The sequence below is a fragment of the Gymnoscopelus braueri genome (assembly GCF_963280865.1).
Source record: "Gymnoscopelus braueri genome assembly, chromosome: 22".
NCBI lineage: Eukaryota > Metazoa > Chordata > Actinopteri > Myctophiformes > Myctophidae > Gymnoscopelus > Gymnoscopelus braueri.
In genome coordinates this window covers 36,162,465-36,180,306 of record NC_137624.1, presented here as the reverse complement: position 1 = coordinate 36,180,306, position 17,842 = coordinate 36,162,465, and the positions used below count along the sequence as shown (strand labels likewise).

The 17,842-nt window shown below is 41.1% G+C and overlaps 1 protein-coding gene across 1 annotated transcript in view; it reads right to left on the bottom strand.

Annotated features, from left to right (window-relative positions):
* Window positions 1-2,209: 2,209 nt before the first annotated feature.
* The window catches only part of LOC308078987 (uncharacterized protein), a gene marked incomplete at its 5' end in the record, with an annotated part of 22,331 nt that continues 6,698 nt past the window's right edge, over window positions 2,210-17,842 (bottom strand). Inside the window, 26 exons of the mRNA XM_080420325.1 lie at window positions 2,210-3,411; window positions 3,546-3,636; window positions 4,017-4,105; window positions 5,263-5,377; window positions 5,924-6,000; window positions 6,101-6,221; window positions 6,427-6,509; window positions 6,609-6,723; window positions 7,282-7,364; window positions 7,465-7,579; window positions 8,526-8,602; window positions 8,701-8,818; window positions 9,611-9,690; window positions 9,791-9,902; window positions 10,802-10,881; window positions 10,976-11,090; window positions 13,021-13,103; window positions 13,201-13,315; window positions 14,274-14,353; window positions 15,137-15,248; window positions 15,449-15,531; window positions 15,636-15,750; window positions 16,931-17,007; window positions 17,106-17,223; window positions 17,454-17,533; window positions 17,634-17,748. Coding sequence (XP_080276451.1) covers window positions 3,243-3,411; window positions 3,546-3,636; window positions 4,017-4,105; window positions 5,263-5,377; window positions 5,924-6,000; window positions 6,101-6,221; window positions 6,427-6,509; window positions 6,609-6,723; window positions 7,282-7,364; window positions 7,465-7,579; window positions 8,526-8,602; window positions 8,701-8,818; window positions 9,611-9,690; window positions 9,791-9,902; window positions 10,802-10,881; window positions 10,976-11,090; window positions 13,021-13,103; window positions 13,201-13,315; window positions 14,274-14,353; window positions 15,137-15,248; window positions 15,449-15,531; window positions 15,636-15,750; window positions 16,931-17,007; window positions 17,106-17,223; window positions 17,454-17,533; window positions 17,634-17,748 — 2,618 coding nt within the window. The 3' untranslated portion in view covers window positions 2,210-3,242. The remainder of the gene's footprint in view (window positions 3,412-3,545; window positions 3,637-4,016; window positions 4,106-5,262; window positions 5,378-5,923; window positions 6,001-6,100; window positions 6,222-6,426; window positions 6,510-6,608; window positions 6,724-7,281; window positions 7,365-7,464; window positions 7,580-8,525; window positions 8,603-8,700; window positions 8,819-9,610; window positions 9,691-9,790; window positions 9,903-10,801; window positions 10,882-10,975; window positions 11,091-13,020; window positions 13,104-13,200; window positions 13,316-14,273; window positions 14,354-15,136; window positions 15,249-15,448; window positions 15,532-15,635; window positions 15,751-16,930; window positions 17,008-17,105; window positions 17,224-17,453; window positions 17,534-17,633; window positions 17,749-17,842) is intronic.

Below are 17,842 nucleotides of genomic sequence, written 5' to 3'. Positions count from 1 at the left end.
TTCTCTCTCCTGGAACTGAATAGAATGACTGCCTGCCTGGAGCTCTGCTCTCTACAGCTACAGCACCACTGATGCTGCTCTTGGATCCACTGAAGGATGCTTAATTATAACCATCTGCTGCCACCGTGTGGTGAGCTCTGCTCTCTACAGCAGTGGTTCTCAACCTGTGGGTTGGGACCCCCAGGGGGGTCCCCCACATGATTTTGATGACAGTTAAGTGAGAATGTAAGGACTTTTGAGACCTTTTTAACACCTAAAAAAAGTGATCAACAAATTATACTAACTATATAAATATATATATAAAAACTGGTCAAACATTGGACAAATTGTCAAATAATACAAGAAAGAGGTGAAAGTTGTGAAAATAGCAGATCTACAAGCCAACAGCGCGAGGCGTTGTGAGCTTGTAGATCTGCTATTTTCACAATATTTATCTGTGGAACCGAGTCAAACTAAATTGAATGCCTCGACTCTTATTGTAGAATAATCCATTATTATGATGTAACAGTGGCGTTTGTATTGGCACGTTACCATACATGTGGCCTTCTAGCGCCTTCTTGTTTATTATTTTCAGAATGTTTCAGGATATTTATATATTGTGTTGAAATCAGGGGACTTTGCACATGTCACACATGATAGTGTTGAGAGAGTTGATTGATTAGATCAGATAGGAAGCTTGAGGGACAGTAGCCACTGTTATAGAACAGTGCTGGAGAGTTGCGACATTTAAGACAATACACAAGTCACATGATTAATCAACAGAAGGTTTCACCCAGTGCCACATGGGTAGACCAAGCCCAGATAAATAGTAATAAATAGTACACTTACATTCCAATTGTATGTCAGAGTGGGGGGGGGGTCCCCAGTTGGTTATTTTGGAAAAAGGTTGAGAACCACTGATCTACACAGCTACAACACCACCAATGATGCTCTGGAGCCACTGGAGGATGCTTAATATGACTCTCTGCTGCCATCGTGTGGTGAGCTCTGCTCTCTACAGCTACAGCACCAATGATGCTCATGGGTCCACTGGAGGATGCTTCATGTGACTCTCTGCTGCCATCATGTGGTGAGCTCTGCTCTCTACTCAACTCAACTTTTATTTATAAAGCACATTTCAAATGAGCGAAGCCAACCAAAGTGCTATACAACACAGCAGTAGAAAACAACAATGTCACAATAGGATATACAACGGATACATGCAACAATTGAAAAACGATTTAAAAATTCACAGCAGAAAATAATGAGGTAGATAGTCAGTGGTCATCAGATTATCTGTGCTCAAACGCCAGGGAAAATATTTTTTTCTAGGACCTTTGAAAGAAATGGAGTTGGGAGATAAGTTTAAAAACAGCAGGGACGCATCCTGAGGAAAGACAGACATTCCTACAATGGAATGGAAGAGATAGTCTGACTTGAGACTGCATAGCCACCATTTGAAATAAGTGGACTCCTACAACTAACCTCTGTCAAATGGAAGAAGCTTGCGACACACATTTTGTTTCAAAGCCTAATTCTTGCAAATGAGATTTCCGGAGGGAGGGGGGTTTACCAGGCTATCCTACAACAGTGTCAAGAGTAAATTACACTAATTTAAATGCAAGGTTGAACTGTTGTGTTGTCATTAAATTGTCATCACAATCAATTAAAGAAATGTTTTTATAACTTAGAGTGTGTGTTGCAGGTTTCAAGAGACAAAGTGGAAGGGGAGCAAGCAAGGCCAGGAGTATCAAAGGAAGGTTCAAACTGTTCTACCTGGGGGTAGACGGGAGACTAAATGGGGCAGGTGTAATCCTAAATGAAGAGTAAATGTAACTGTGTTTTCAAGACTTATTGAAAACACACGTCCCTGCTACTGGTGACTGATATTATCCTTCTAATGCATGAGGGGCTGTGTTTTTTCAATTACTTTTTTTATTTTAATTTTTTTATACATGAAAATGAAATTAAATATACATTAAAAAAGAAATTGAAAAGAATACATCCCCCTCACACATTAGGACAATATAAGTCACCAGACGTTATGACAAGTTTCTAGGTCAAAGTATGTGGATTGTGGAAGGAATTAAGAGTCACAAAAAAGTGGGGAAAACACATGAATAAATAGTGGAGAACATGACTGTGCTCGCTGCCCAGAGAGCCCAATAACAATCAACAACAAATGACAAAAGTATAATCAGGATTGTAATAAAATTGAATGTTTTGATTACTTTGTCTCCAACGTCTATGTAGAGTACAGTTAGACAATCAGCATAATTATTAACTTAACTACAAGGTGATCATAGATACAAAGTAACTGTCACTTTGTAGAGAAGAGAATAGTCACGGTGCAAGTCAGAGAGTTAGGACCTTAATTGCAGGACAAGATTAGATTATTTATTAACATGAAAACAGAAACACGAGTAGCACTGGACATAAACACTGGTATTACTAGGAACTAAAAACCATAAGGAATACATAACACAATGATTACTATTTACAATCTGGCAAAAAATAAACAATACTGGGGCGACTAAGTAGGCACCAGAACGAACAGGTGAACTCAACAGACCATCAACACAAGGATAGGCTCAAACAATGTGCAAAACATTGGCTAATCGCAGGACTGGTGAGACGGGTAACAGCAGCAAAACACTACAACATTACTACAAAATAAAGATGCACACGTTTAAATCAAAATCTAACTAAAACTAAGAAACGAGGAAGACACATTACAAAATTAAAGGAACACAACTGAAAAGAACAAAAACCAGGAAACAAGGAACACAAGAAAACACAACAGGGAGACAGAACAGTGACAGAGAAGAGCATAGACATAAAAAGGTAAACGCCTCCTCCGACTCTGGGGCGTATGTATCTGCGGGCGCCATATTGGGGATGGCAAGCTCATAAGAGGCAGCCGACTTTGATTGCTTTCAACTGTCACGGACGCATCCCTTGAGGTCTTCAATACCCAGATACGTTTGTGTCTCTTATGTATCGTTTTTATAGGCTATTTATTTTGGACAATTATCCAAACAGCATCTTGCAAGACTAATTGTATATTAATACTAAGCTGGAGAATTCACAAAGTACTTGAAGTACTCGTTTTTGCATTTCACTATCGGGTGCACATCACACCGTAATCATCAACCCAAAGAATAACGACAAAATAGTCTGATTAAATGTGATGTCACATTCAGTGCATTGACAGCATCATGAAATCAAAGACCATGTTAGTCCGTGACCTCTAGACACGGTACCTAGTCCAGACCATGCTGACGGGGCGTGACGTTCAACGTGGAGTAAAGCACGATCTGTTCTGGAGGAGGATGAGGAGCGTAGGTGTAGCGAGAGGGGTGCTGGACCGTGGCGTAGTGGACCTCAGACTCAGACTCCCACTTAGAGGTGGGAGAATAATCCTTTTTCTTCCTGTCAAATCAAGAGACTGACCTTATTTAATGTCCTAAAGAAAGTAATCAAGGTCTATTTCTTGACTAATGCATTGTGTACAATACTCGCAGAACTGTGGGAAAGACACCCCCCCACCACACACACACACCTACCTGCAGCAAACTATGTAAATCAAAATCAGCACAAACACTGAAACTCCAAGTCCTACTCCAACTCCTACTCCATGTCCAGATGTTACTTCAGCTTTGGAGAAACACAATAACAATGAGAGGAGATGTTCAAATCTGCAGTTCTGATGTCATTGTCAGTTATTCTTGATTTATGAATAATGGTATTAGTAGTGATAGTATTACTGAAGCTGAAAATGACATCATCAAGAAGACTGATGTAATCAAAGATTATGTTTGAAATACAATGTTTTCATGCCCAAAAACCTTTGATCATGAGAGCTTGAGAATGATCATGAGAATAATGTAAATCTGAGGAACATGGGCAAGTTAACAGTGGAGCTTTACTGCAGAGAGGCTTCCCTAGCCCTATATATGAATCCATTACAATAGTAAAAGGTCAACAGCATATAGGTGGATTATGAGACATTGCCGAGCTGCCTTTTCCAGTCTTACCTGTTCTTGTGATATTTAATTGATAGATATCATTTGCCAAGTCCGACTCTGGATTCACGCATGGCTTTGTGCCGTTAGTTGTTGTCACACTGGGGATGGATAAAATAATATTAGTGATGTACAGTTTGTAAAATGAATGGCACCTCTCAGGAGTATGACCTATGTTGGATTCACACTGGCAGCTACAAAAGATACAGCGCTCGGGTGGCGCAGTGGTAAAGTCCCTGCCCACCACCACAGAGGTTGTGGGTTCGAAATCCACCGTGGTGCATCCGGGTGTCTATGAGAACACAATTGGCTCGTGTTTGGGGGAGGGAAGCCGGGCGGGGAGGGTGGCTTTGCACATATTCCTACAGGCTGTTGCAGCACCTGTCAGCATGGAGTGTTGAGTGGGAGGAGTAGGATGAAGGCTCTACGTCCTCCCGCTGAGGGCTCCTCACTGGCAGGTGAGTCAGTATAAGATACAACAGCAGTGACAACACTGAAATGTGTGTGTGGTGTAATTAATTGGAATAGCTACTAAATTGGGGAGAAAAAGGGGGTAAAAAATAACTGGCTACTCTAAATGTTATGATTTTTTTTTTAAAGATACAAAATGCGAGAACAATGTAGAATTAAATATATTGCCTGCAGGGGTTAAATAGAACATGGAACTGGCTGACGAAAAATAATTAGTTTCCTCCCACTCCACGCAGTATAATTGTCTGAGAAGAGACAAGAGCTTTGTAGCTTCAGTTGAAGCCAGCTCAACTAGGATTGTAGCTTTGAGGATTTTGTAGCAGCTACAAACGTTTTGGCATTGCTTTGTATCTTCATGTTGCTAGCTTCCATTGAAAATGTAATCTGAATACTCACCTCTTCAGACTCCACCTTAGCCCGTAGCACTTGCCCTAGCCTTGACGACCTTGCAGTCTTATGAAAAGGCTAAAATGTCATTTAGATCGCATGTAGACCTGGCATCCTATAGTGTGTATACTTTCAATGTACAGATTATTGATTGTTTTATATATTATACTGTTTAGAGTTTAGACTGATGATAGGTTCTTGGTTTACCTATGATCCTAGATGACTAGTTCTATGCATTTGATGTATTACCTCCTTGCTTACTGTAATTCGCTCTGGATTAAGAGCGTCTACTAAATGCCTAAATTGTGAATTGTAAATTGTAAAATGAATGGTAGACTGCAGCTTTGTATCTGCCAGTGTGAACGCAACATTAGGCTTCTGTTTAGAACATTCTACTCACATGATCTCCTTGCTTGGACACAATGGAGACGCTTCATGTATCTGGTAATCCTTGATGAGACTTAAGTTCATGTAGTTGATTCCTTGATCTGGACATATGCAGCGATCACGTTGACCTGTTTTGCAGGTTGTCCAGGTTGCATTACATTAATTAAAAATGAAAACCATCATCTGTTCTTTTTTTTCAACTAACATTAGCAGACAAATAAATAAATAATAAATTATTCTCCACGGAACTAAAGTAAACCAGCATAAGAACACACAATGAACAGTAAAAAGTAGTAAAAATCTGATTTTTGTCTATAAAATAAAAATGCAATCTAACCATATTAGAAATGATTATGGCTGGTATTATCAAAATAGTAGGACAGGTCTAAGCAACTTGATGTTCAACTAAAAAAGTGCAATCTTCATAGTGCATATCTCTCCACCAGGCCTGCTTTTCTACCCATTGTTGTGTAAGTCCAGCCCTGCCTCAGATTAGCTGTTCACAGTTCACACACTCACAGACACATAACCAACAAGACACTCAGACAGACAAATGCGAAACGTTGCACCATATGTCACAGATGGCTGCACCCCACGACCTACACAGCCCTGGCCAGGCAACCCAGCCTGGTGGAGATATGCGCTCCGCCAAGCAGCCTTTTCCAGTCTTATACCTGTTCTTGTGAGATTGATAAACTTTCCCAAGTTTGACTCTGGATTCACGCATCTCTGGCCGTCAGTTGTTGTCACACTGGAGATGGATAAAATAATATTAGTGATGGACAGCATGTAAAATTAATGTCACCTCACAGGAATATGACTCATGCTGCTGTTTAGAACATTCTACTTACATGATCTCCCTGTATGGACAGAATAGATTCACTTCATGTATCTGGTAATTCTTAATGAGTCTTGGATGCATGGAGTTGATTCCTAAGTTGAGTTGATCTAAACATTTGCAGATAGGTCTACCTGTGAAATGAAGGGATAAGACACGATAATTACTTATGAAAGCCTTTATTTGTTTATTGTTTTGTTTTACTAACATTAGCAGACAAATAAATGACAGCAAATTATTCTCCCAGAACTAAAGCAAACCAGCAGAACAACACACAATGAAAAGTTTGAAAGTCTGCCGGAGATACGTGCTCCTTCAAGCAGCCTTTTCTAGTCTTACCTCTTCTATCAAATTGATAGATATTATTTCCCAAGGTTGACTCTGGATTTACGCATGGCATTGTGCCGTTAGTTGTTGTCACACTGGAGATGGATAAAATAATATTAGTGATATGTGTGTGTAAAATGAATGGCACCTCACAGGAATATTACTTATGCTGCTGTTTAGAACATTATACTTACATAATCTCCATGCTTGGACAGAATTGAGACGCTTCATTTATCGTGTAATTCCTAATGAGACTTAAGTCCATGTCGTTGATTCCTTGATCTGGACATATGCAGCGACCACTTTGACCTGTGGAATGATTGGACAAAACACTTATTTGCATGCACAGTTGCATTAAATTAATTAAATATTAAAACCATTATCTGTTTTTCCCCCCAGCAAAACCAGCAGAACAATACACAATGAAAAGTTTAGAATGTACAAATGGGACTTTTGTCTATACATAGAAATAGATGAATTAGAATAAAAGTCCATTATTCTCAATGCAATCTAAATAGAAATTACTATGGTTGTATTATTGAAACATTTTGTTAAATGTTCAACTAAAAACGTGCAATCCTCCATCTCCACCAGGTCTGCCTGCCCACCCAGGGTGTGTCACTCCAGCCCTGATCGGTACACGCACAGACACGCGCACACACACACACTCTAGAGTGCACCTCCAAACACTTTCACTTCTGCCCATGGGAGCACCACAAATGCGAAATGTTGCACCGTATGTCATAGAAATGCTATTGCCACAGCTTCCTCACATCCTGCCAACTGCCCACGACTTATTCAGCCCTGGCTATGCAACCCACCCTAGCAGAGATATGCACTCTGCCCAGCTGCCTTTTCTAGTCTTACCTGTTCTCCTGATATCATAGATGAACTTTCCCAAATTTGACTTTGGATTCACACATGGCTTCTTGCCGTCAGTTGTTGTCACACTGGAGATGGATAAAATAATATTAATGATGGACAGTGTGTAAAATGAATGGCACCTCACAGGAATATGACTTATGCTGCTGTTTAGAATGTTCTACTTACATAATCTCCCTGCCTGGACAGAACTGAGTCACTTCATAAATCTCATAGTTTATGATGAGACTTGGGTGCATGGAGTCGATTCCTTGATCTGAACATGTGCAATTACCATGTTGACCTGTGGAATGAGGGGACAAGATACTTAGTTTAACGCACAGTTGCATTAAAATGATTAAATATGAAATGCTTTAGCTGTTTTTTTCCCCCGACTGACAACATTAGCAGACGAATAAACATCATCACATAATTCTCCCCAGAGCCCAAAAAAAAATCAGAACAAAATACAATGAAAGGATTTGGGGAGGAAAAACTGTAATTTGTCTATGAAAAATAGATGACAGAATTGTAAAATCCATTATTATTATAAGCAATCTAACCATGTTCGAAATGACTGTGGTTGGTATTATCCAATTATTAGAAAACATTTAAGCAACTTGATGTTCTACAAGAGAAGTGTGCTCCTCAGAGTGCAGATCTCCATCAGGCCTGCTCGCCTACCCAGGGCTGTGTTAGTCATGAGGTGCAGCTAGCCTTGAAACCAGATGAATCTACCAGTGCAACAAAACATTTTTGCCCTCGTCAGATTTGGTCTAGCCCCGCCCGGTTGTGATTGGATTTCGCTGCCCCCGAAGTTGTGGGGCACCAATCAGGGCCCAGTATGCAAATATGGGGCAGGTTCATCACCAGAGGCATTTTTTTATGCACACACACACACACACACACACACACACACACACACACAATGTTGAGGGGCCTCTATAGAATGCACCTCCAAAAGCACTTTCACTTCTGCCCATGGGAGTAGCCTACCACAAATTGTCTATAAAAATAAAAATGCAATTTAACCATATTAGAAATGATTATGGCTGGTATTATCCAAATAGTAGGACAGGTCTAAGCAACTTGATGTTCAACAAAAAAATGCGATCCTCAGAGTGCAGATCTCCACCAGGCCTGCTCTTCTACCCAGGGTGTGGCTGCACCCCACGACCTACACAGCCCTGGCTAGGCAACCCAGCCTGGTGAAGATATGTGCTCCGCCAAGCAGCCTTTTCCACTCTTACCTGTTCTTGTGAGATTGACGAACTTTCCCAAGTTTGACTCTGGATTCACGCATCTCTGGCCGTCAGTTGTTGTCACACTGGAGATGGATAAAATGATATTAGTGATGGACAGCATGTAAAATTAATGGCACCTCACAGGAATATGACTTATGCTGCTGTTTAGAACGTTACTTACATGATCTCCCTGTATGGACAGAATAGATTCACTTCATATATCTCATCTTTTATAATGAGCCTTGGGTGCATGGAGTTGATTTTTGAGTTTTGATCTGAGCATTTGCAGATAGGTATACCTGTGGAATGAAGGGACAAACTTGGTTAGTTGCATTAAAATAATTAAATATTAAAACCATTATCTGTGTTTTTATTATTATTTTTGACAAACATCAGCAGACAAATAATCAACAGCAAATGATTCTACACCAACCTTAAGTAAACCAGCAGAACAACACACACGAAACGTGTCCCAGAACCGACAAACAAAAAAACAGTCATCCCCACACTCAATTAAGCACACGCTATTATTGACATGAATCCAGACGCTACCCAGCAGAATTAAGAATGTAAGCATTTTCCTCCTGGCTTTTCTTGCAGAAAACTCAGAAATACTGTCTTTGTAATTGGAACAGTAGGCTATAGGACGTCCTTTTTGATTGAGAAACAATTCCATTCCACAAATAATAATAATTTTAACTTTGAAAAACTTCAACGCGCAACTTCACAGTGCGGGAACATTTCATCCATTCTTTTAAGAGCGGTGTTTCCAGTGATGTCAATCGGGCACCATTGCGCACAGGACGCATTAAAGTAATGGTCGGCTTGATCCTCACCACTCCTTATCATCACCTGGGGCTGGGAGCCCTGCTGCAGCTACATGTACACTCCTCCACTTCAAAATATAAACCTTTTCAGCTCTCTCTCCTGACGATCTGGGCCGGTTGCGACTCACATAGTCTACTAGCATACATACATTTAACACTTTGATTGACTATAAATACATATGATGAAGAAAGATGAAAGACAAGAAAATAAATCGCCCCATCGGCGATACTGCCCACGACTTACACAATCCTGGCTAGTCTTACCTGCTGTTTTTAAGTTATAGATATTCTTGCCCAAGTTTGAATCTGTATTAATGCATCTTTGGCTGTTATTTGTTGTCACACTGGAGATGGATAAAATAATATTAGTGATAAACAGTGTGTAAAATGAATGACACCTCACAGCAATATGACTTATGCTGCTGTTTAGAACATTCTACTTACATGATCTCCCTGTTTGGACAGAATGGAGACGCTTCATTTATCTTGTAATCCTTAATGAGACTTAAGTCTGTGTCGTTGATTCCTTGATCTGGACATTTGCAGATAGGTATACCTGTGGAATGAAGTGACAAGACACTTTGCTGCATGAACAGGTGCATTCAAATAATTACATATGATAAGAAAGCTTTTATTTGTTTGTTTTGACTAACATTAGCAGACAAATAAATGACAGCAAATGATTCTCCCCAGAACTAATGTGAACTAGAAAAAGTGCTCCTCGGAGCACAGGTCTCCGCCAGGTCAGGTACGTTATTGTGGCCTCCTGGTGGCGCTATAATAGGCCAATGTGAAAAGGGTGGCATATATTCTTAGGTCGTTCACGGCAATTGGACACTGCATTCATGATTTGAGGCATTTTGTTCCAAAAATGTGTTTTGCTATATTAGACCTGCTGGTGGCGCTATAACAGGACAATGTGAAAAGGGTGGCATTTCTTCCTTGGCCTAGTGGGAATGTGTTTGTGAAATTTCACGGAAATCGCAAGCTGCGTTCATGATTTGAGGCATTTTGTTCAAAACGGACCAATCCTGCACATTTTGGAAGCAACCCTTAGCCAATGAGGATGGAATATGGGAAATCGGAAAGATCCGTGTTGATCACATGACTATAGAGATACTGTGTACCGTTTTGCATGACGTTTGGATAAAATCTGTAGGAGTAATGTAAAAAAAATGGGTTTGCACAAATCGGCCTCCAGGTGGCGCTATAACAGGCCCATGTGAAAAATTTGAGGCAGAGGTTCTGAATTGGCATCCAGGGAGTGTGTGTGCACAGTTTCGCAGCGACCGGGCCAACGGTGCCAGAGATTAGCTGGTAACACACGGACAGGACGGACGGACACCCACACACACACGGACGGACGGAGGGTAAAACATACTCTCTCGCCATGCCTTTCGGCCTGGCGGAGACAACCAGCAGAACAACACACAATGAAAAGATTTCTAGTCTTACCTGTTGTTTTGAATTCATAGATATTCTTTCCCAAGTTTGACTCTGGATTCACACATTCCTGGCCATTAGTTGTTGTCACACTGGAGATGGATAAAATATTGGTGATGGACAGTTTGTAAAATGAACCTCACAGGAATATGAGTTATGCTGCTCTTTTTAGAACATTCTACTCACATGATCTCCATGCTTGGACAGAATAGAGACGCTTCATTTATCTTGTAATCCTTAATGAGACTTAAGTCCATGTCGGTGATTCCTTGATCTGGACATATGCAACGACCACTTTGATCTGAGGAATGATTGGACATTACATTACATTACAGTCATTTAGCAGACGCTTTTATCCTAGCCTCGATCTCCAGGCTTTTATTGCTTAGTTTTGCTAAAAAATAAAAGCCTGGCCCAACCATAGCCTGTACTGGGTATGAGGAAGTGTTTCATTTCCCAACCAACCAGAGTGCAGTGGGCGTCGCTCGTAATGTTGTGTTAACGGGGCGGGGGTTGACGGACAGATCGGTGAACCAATGGGATCAGCCGCAATCTCTCGCCGGCTCTATACACCCGCCCCTCTATACACGAAATCAGGAGCGTTGTGGCAGACTACTTTTATCCAAAGCGACTTACAATAAGAGCATTCAACATAGGTAGGCAAGAAAACTACTAATCACCAGAAGTCTTAAGTGCATTCTCTTCCAGAACAAGCTAAGAGTAGACTAACCTAGAGCTAAGGTAAAAGTGCAATATATCAGCTACCTACTTTCTTAAACAGATGAGACAAATAGGAAAGTCAAATGAGCAAGAGCTAAAACAAATAAGTGTATCAAATAAACAAGATCCAATAAAACAAGAGCTCGTACAAGTAATTGACAACAAGTAGGCAAGGCTAAGTGGAAGGATCAGGATAGTGTTTCCTGAAGAGGTGGGTTTTCAGCCTGCGACGAAAGATGGGCAGTGACTCTGCTGTCCTGACATCAGAAGTTCATTCCACCACTGTGGGGCCAGAACAGAAAAAAGCTGTGACTGTGTAGATCGGCCAGAAGGACCAGTGAGCGACGAGGCAACCAGTCGTCCCGAGACGGCAGACAGAAGTGGTCGGGCAGGGGTGTAAGTCTTGACCATAGCCTGGAGGTAAGAAGGAGCTGTTCCTTTCACTGACCTATAGGCTAGCACCAGGGTCTTAAACTGGATGTGAGCCGCTACGGGGAGCCAGTGTAGAGAACGGTCGGAGAAGGGTAGTTGTGTGGGAGAACTTGGGGCGGTTGAACACCAGGCGAGCTGCAGCTTTCTGAACAAGCTCCAGATGTCTGATGGCTGACGCCGGGGCACCAGCAAGGAGGGAGTTTCAGTAGTCCAGGCGGGAGGTGACAAGAGCCTGGATGAGCACCTGCGCTGCCTTCTCAGTGAGGAAGGGGTGAATGCTCCTGATGTTGTAGAGGAGGAATCTGCAGGACTGTGTCACTGATGCGATGTTTGCCGAGAACGACAGTTGATCGTCCAGGGTCACACCCAGATTCCTCGCAGTCCGAGTTGACGTCACCACAGCATTATCAATGGTGATGGCCAGGTCTCGGTGCGGGCAGCCCTTCCCCGGGAGGAACATTAGCTCGGTCTTGTCCAGGTTGAGCTTCAAGACACTTATTTGCATGCACAATTACATTAAATGTATTAAATATTGAAACCATTATCTGTTTTTTCCCATGCACAGTTGCATTAAATTAATTAAATATTAAAACCTTTATCTGTTTTTTCCCCCCAGCGAAATCATCAGAACAATACACAATGAAAAGATTAGTCTATACATAGAAATAGATAAATTAGAATAAAAATCCATTCTTTTCAATGCAATCTAATTAGAAATGACTATGGTTGTATTATTGAAATATTAGGAAATGTCTAAGCTTGATGTTCAACAAAAAATGTGCAATCCTCCATCTCCACCAGGCCTGCCTGCCTGCCCACCCAGGGTGTGTCAGTCTAGCCCGATCGGTCCACACACGCACACACACATGCACACACACTATAGTGCACCTCGAAACACTTTCACTTCTGCCCATGGGAGCGCCACAAATGCGAAATGTTGCATCATATGTCATAGAAAAGCTATTGCCCCAGCTTCCTCACATCCTGACAGCTGCGCCCCACGACTTTACAGCCCAGTCTATGCAACCCAGCCTGGCAGAGATATATGTGCTCTGCCCAGCTGCCTTTTCTAGTCTTACCTGTTCTTCTGATATCATAGATGAACTTTCCCAAATTTGACTTTGGATTCACACATGGCTTCTTGCCGTCAGTTGTTGTCACACTGGATATGGATAAAATAATATTAATGGACAGTGTGTAAAATGAATGGCACCTCACAGGAATATGACTTATGCTGCTGTGTAGAACATTCTACTTACATGATCTCCCTGCCTGGACAGAACTGAGTCACTTCATATATCTCATGGTTTATTATGAGACTTGGGTGCATGGAGTCGATTCCTTGATCTGAACATGTGCAATTACCATGTTGACCTGTGGAATGAAGGGACAAGACACTTAGGGCCCTATAATTGGCACTGCTATACCCGCACCCGCTGCCCACTAGCCGTGAATTACTGCCTGCTACCCGTAAATTACGGATAAGGGAGCTGGCACTGTCCCTAAACAGTATTTTGCTGCCACTATACCCACTATTCATTATTACTATACTGTTTACAAGCAACTTTACAGAAAAACAAGCCCAATGTGGCTTATAATAAGCAGACCTGGCAACACTGCAGAGGGGGAGAGAGGAGTGTAAGATTGCATTGGGGATAATGGCTTGCACAGTAGTCTTCTCTTAAAGGCAATGGCATCTGACATGGCACAGTGATTGGTTTTATTATTGTAACGCCCCCCAAAAAAAACCTGTAATTTGTCTATAAAAAATAGATGACAGAACTGTAAAATCCATTATTTTTCAAAGCAATCTAACCATGTTCGAAATGACTGTGGTTGGTATTATCCAATTATTAGAAAACGTTAAAGCAAATTGATGTTCTACTAGAAAAGTGTGCTCCACAGAGCGCAGATCTCCACCAGGCCTGCTCGCCTACCCAGGGCTGTGTTATGAGGTGTAGCTAGCTTTGAAACCAGATGTATCTACAGTGCAAAAATCCGGCCCTTGGAAATGCAGGTTCCACACAGAGATTCCAGACTAATATCTACGTAGTGATATTAGTCTGGCCATGTCAGGCTACGGTGCAGCCATCAGGACACAAGAAATTATTGGGGGGGGGGGAATAGAGTTTGTACGACAGATGGTGCAACTGTTCATGTTTGTGGCCATGGGGGCACAACAAATGCAGAATGTTGTACCGTATGTCATAGAAAAGCTGTTGCCCCAGCTTCCTCGCATCCTGACATCTACACCAATACGTACGCAACCCTGACTAGGCAACCCAGCCTGGCACTGATATGCGCTCCACTGAGCGGCCTTTTTTATTTTTACCTGCTCTTCTGAGATTGATAAACTTTCCCAAGTTTGACTCTGGATTCACACATTCCTTTACCATGTTAGCTGTTTCCACACTGGAGAAGGATAAAATAATATTAGTGATGGACAACGTTTAAAATGAATGGCACCTCACAAGAAACACTTTGTCATAAGTGGCAAATTCAGAAACGTAATTATATTAACTCTTATATAATACTTCATTCATTATTAACTCATACATTAATTCATCATGAATTCATGTTAAGAAGTATCATGTTCATGTGTGCATGGGTCTTAAGTAAACTTAAATTCACGTTTGCATGGCTCTAACTGAATTCAATGTTCTATGGCTTTAATGTTAAACTGTATTCAAGTTTGCATGACTCAAGTTAATCTGATTAAATGTCTTGCTATGGGCCCGCTCTTGTATACCTGCGGGGGGTTTTGCAGAGCGTTCCCTGAATTTGCTTAGCATGCTGCTTAGCAAAATGTAACACCAAGTTTAACTGTATTCCATTTGTTGCAATAAATGGTTAAATCTATTTGTGACGTGAGTATTCCTGACTGAATTAATGGTTAAGTCACTATGACTTAACCAAAGTTAATGTATCATTAGTTAAGGGTCACACATGGTGGGCTTGTAGATCAGCTTGTCTTGGTGGCTTCTATGCCCAGGATGAGTGCTCATAGGTGGGTACTGGGTAGCAGTAGTGAAGAGAGTCGGTCTCTGGTGGTGTTTGTTGTTTCAAAACTTCCATGTGGTGCATGGCTGTGTGTTAGGCTGACGGGGTCTCCCAAGTTGGATTGGGCCAGTGGGACCTCCAGCTGGGTCATTGTTTTCATCATTAGTTACTTATAATTACTTATGCTCTACTTACATGATCTCCCTGCGTGGACAGAATAGAGTCACTTCATATATCTCGTCATTCTTAAAGAGTCTTGGGTGCATGGAGTCGAGTCCTTGATCTCCACATGCGCAGATAGGTTGACCTGTGGAATGATGGAACAAGACATGTAGTTGCATACACAGTTGCATTCAAATAAATAATATAATATTATAACCTTAATCTCCGTTTATATTATAAATATATACATACATATATATTTTTTATATTAGCAGAAAAATTTATGACAGCAAATTATTCTCCCCAGAACTAAAGTTAACACAGTGAAAATATTTCTAGTCTTACCTGTTATATCAAATTGACCAATAACTTTTCCCAAGCTTGACTCTGGATTTACGCATGTCATGTTGCTGTTACTTGTTGTTACACTGGAGATGGATAACATAATATTAGTGGTGGAAAGTGAATGAATGAATGGCACCTCACAGGAATATGACTTATGTCAGGCTGCTGTTTAGAATATTCTACTTACACAATCTCCCTGCCTGGGCAGAATGGAGACGCTTCATGTATCTGGTAATTCTTAATGAGACGCAAGTCCATGTCGTTGATTCCTTGATCCGGACATGTGCAATTACCATGTTGATCTGTGGAATGATTGGACAAGACATTTAGCTGCATGCACAGTTGCATTAAATAATTAAATATTAAAACCATTAGGCCTATCTGTGTTTTAATTTAACATTGGCAGCCTAATAAATTCTCCCCAGAACTAAAGTAAATCAGCAGTACGATACACAATGAAAACATATGTGGACAAAAATCAGACTTTTGTCTATAAGAATAGATAGATGACAGAATTGTAAAATCCAATATTTTCAATGCAATCTATCCATATTAGAAATGACTAAGGTTGATGTCATCCAAATATTTAAGCAACTCGATGTTCAACTAGGAAGGTGCGCTCCACGGAGCGCATATCTCCGCCAGGCCCGGTTTCCTACAAAGAGCGGTTTCAGTCGTGGGGTGCAGCCATCAGGACACAAGGAAATTGTGGGAGGAAATAGAGTTTGTACAGTTATCAGTAAAACTGTTAGCGTTTATGGTGGCCCCTATGGGTAGAAGTGAAAACGGTTACGGAGGTGCGCTCTATAGATGATTGGATGTTGTGTTCATGATATATGGCTTTTTTTTTTTCATGCCCCGTCCATGCATTTCTTAAGGCAATTAGTGAAATTTGTAACATCTGTCCCCCCTTTGTGTGGAAGTGAAATTGCTGTTGGCTCTGTATTGCTTAGAAGCCCCTTTATGTTAATTCAAATTTGGGGCAGAAGGGACACTGATTCCATGATTTGTGGCATTTTCTGTTGAATGGGGCCCTCCCACAAAACCGATTTGAAAAATGTGGGATGGAGGTTCTTCCTTGGCCTACTGGGAGCGTGCTTGCAAAGTTTCGTCGATCGGTCCAGCAGTGCCTGAGATGAACTGTTTACATACTGTACGTGCGCATGTGCACACACACACACACACACACACACACACACACACACACACACACACACACACACACACACACACGTGTATATATAAAATAATAATGCAATCTAACCATATTAGAAATTATTATGGCTGGTATTATCCAAATAGTAGGACAGGTCTAAGCAACTTGATGTTCAACAAAAAAATGCGATCCTCAGAGTGCAGATCTCCACCAGGCCTGCTCTTCTACCCAGGGTGTGGCTGCACCCCACGACCTACACAGCACTGGCTAGGCAACCCAGCCTGGTGGAGATATGTGCTCCACCAAGCAGCCTTTTCCACTCTTACCTGTTCTTGTGAGATTGACAAACTTTCCCAAGTTTGACTCTGGATTCACGCATCTCTGGCCGTCAGTTGTTGTCACACTTGGAGATGGATAAAATGATATTAGTGATGGACAGCATGTAAAATTATGTCACCTCACAGGAATATGACTTATGCTGCTGTTTAGAACGTTACTTACATGATCTCCCTGTATGGACAGAATAGATTCACTTCATATATCTCATCTTTTATAATGAGCCTTGGGTGCGTGGAGTTGATTTTTGAGTTTTGATCTGAGCATTTGCAGATAGGTCTACCTGTGGAATGAGGGGACAAACTTGGTTAGTTGCATTAAAATAATTACATATTAAAACCATTATCTGTGTTTTTATAATTATTTTTGACAAACATCAGCAGACAAATAACTGACAGCAAATATTCTCCCCAGATCTAAAGTAAACCAGCAGAACAACACACACGAAACGTGTCCCAGAACCGACAACAAAAAAGCAGTCATCCCCTCACTCAATTAAGCACACGCTAATACCTGTTGTTTTGAATGCATAGATATTCTTTGCCAAGTTTGACTCTAGATTCACGCATTCCTGGCCATTAGCTGTTGTCACACTGGAGATGGATAAAATAATATTAGTGACGAACAGTGTGTAAAATGAACGACACCTCACAGCAACATGACTTATGCTGCTGTTTAGAACATTCTACTTACATAATCTCCATGCTTGGACAGAATGGAGACGCTTCATTTATCTTGTAATCCTTAATGAGATCTAAGTCCATGTAGGTGATTCCTTGATCTGGACATATGCAGCGATCACCTTGACCTGTGGAATTATTGGACAAGACACTTATTTGCATGCACAGTTACATTAAATTAATTAAATACTAAAACCATTCTGTTTAATTATTCTTTGTCAA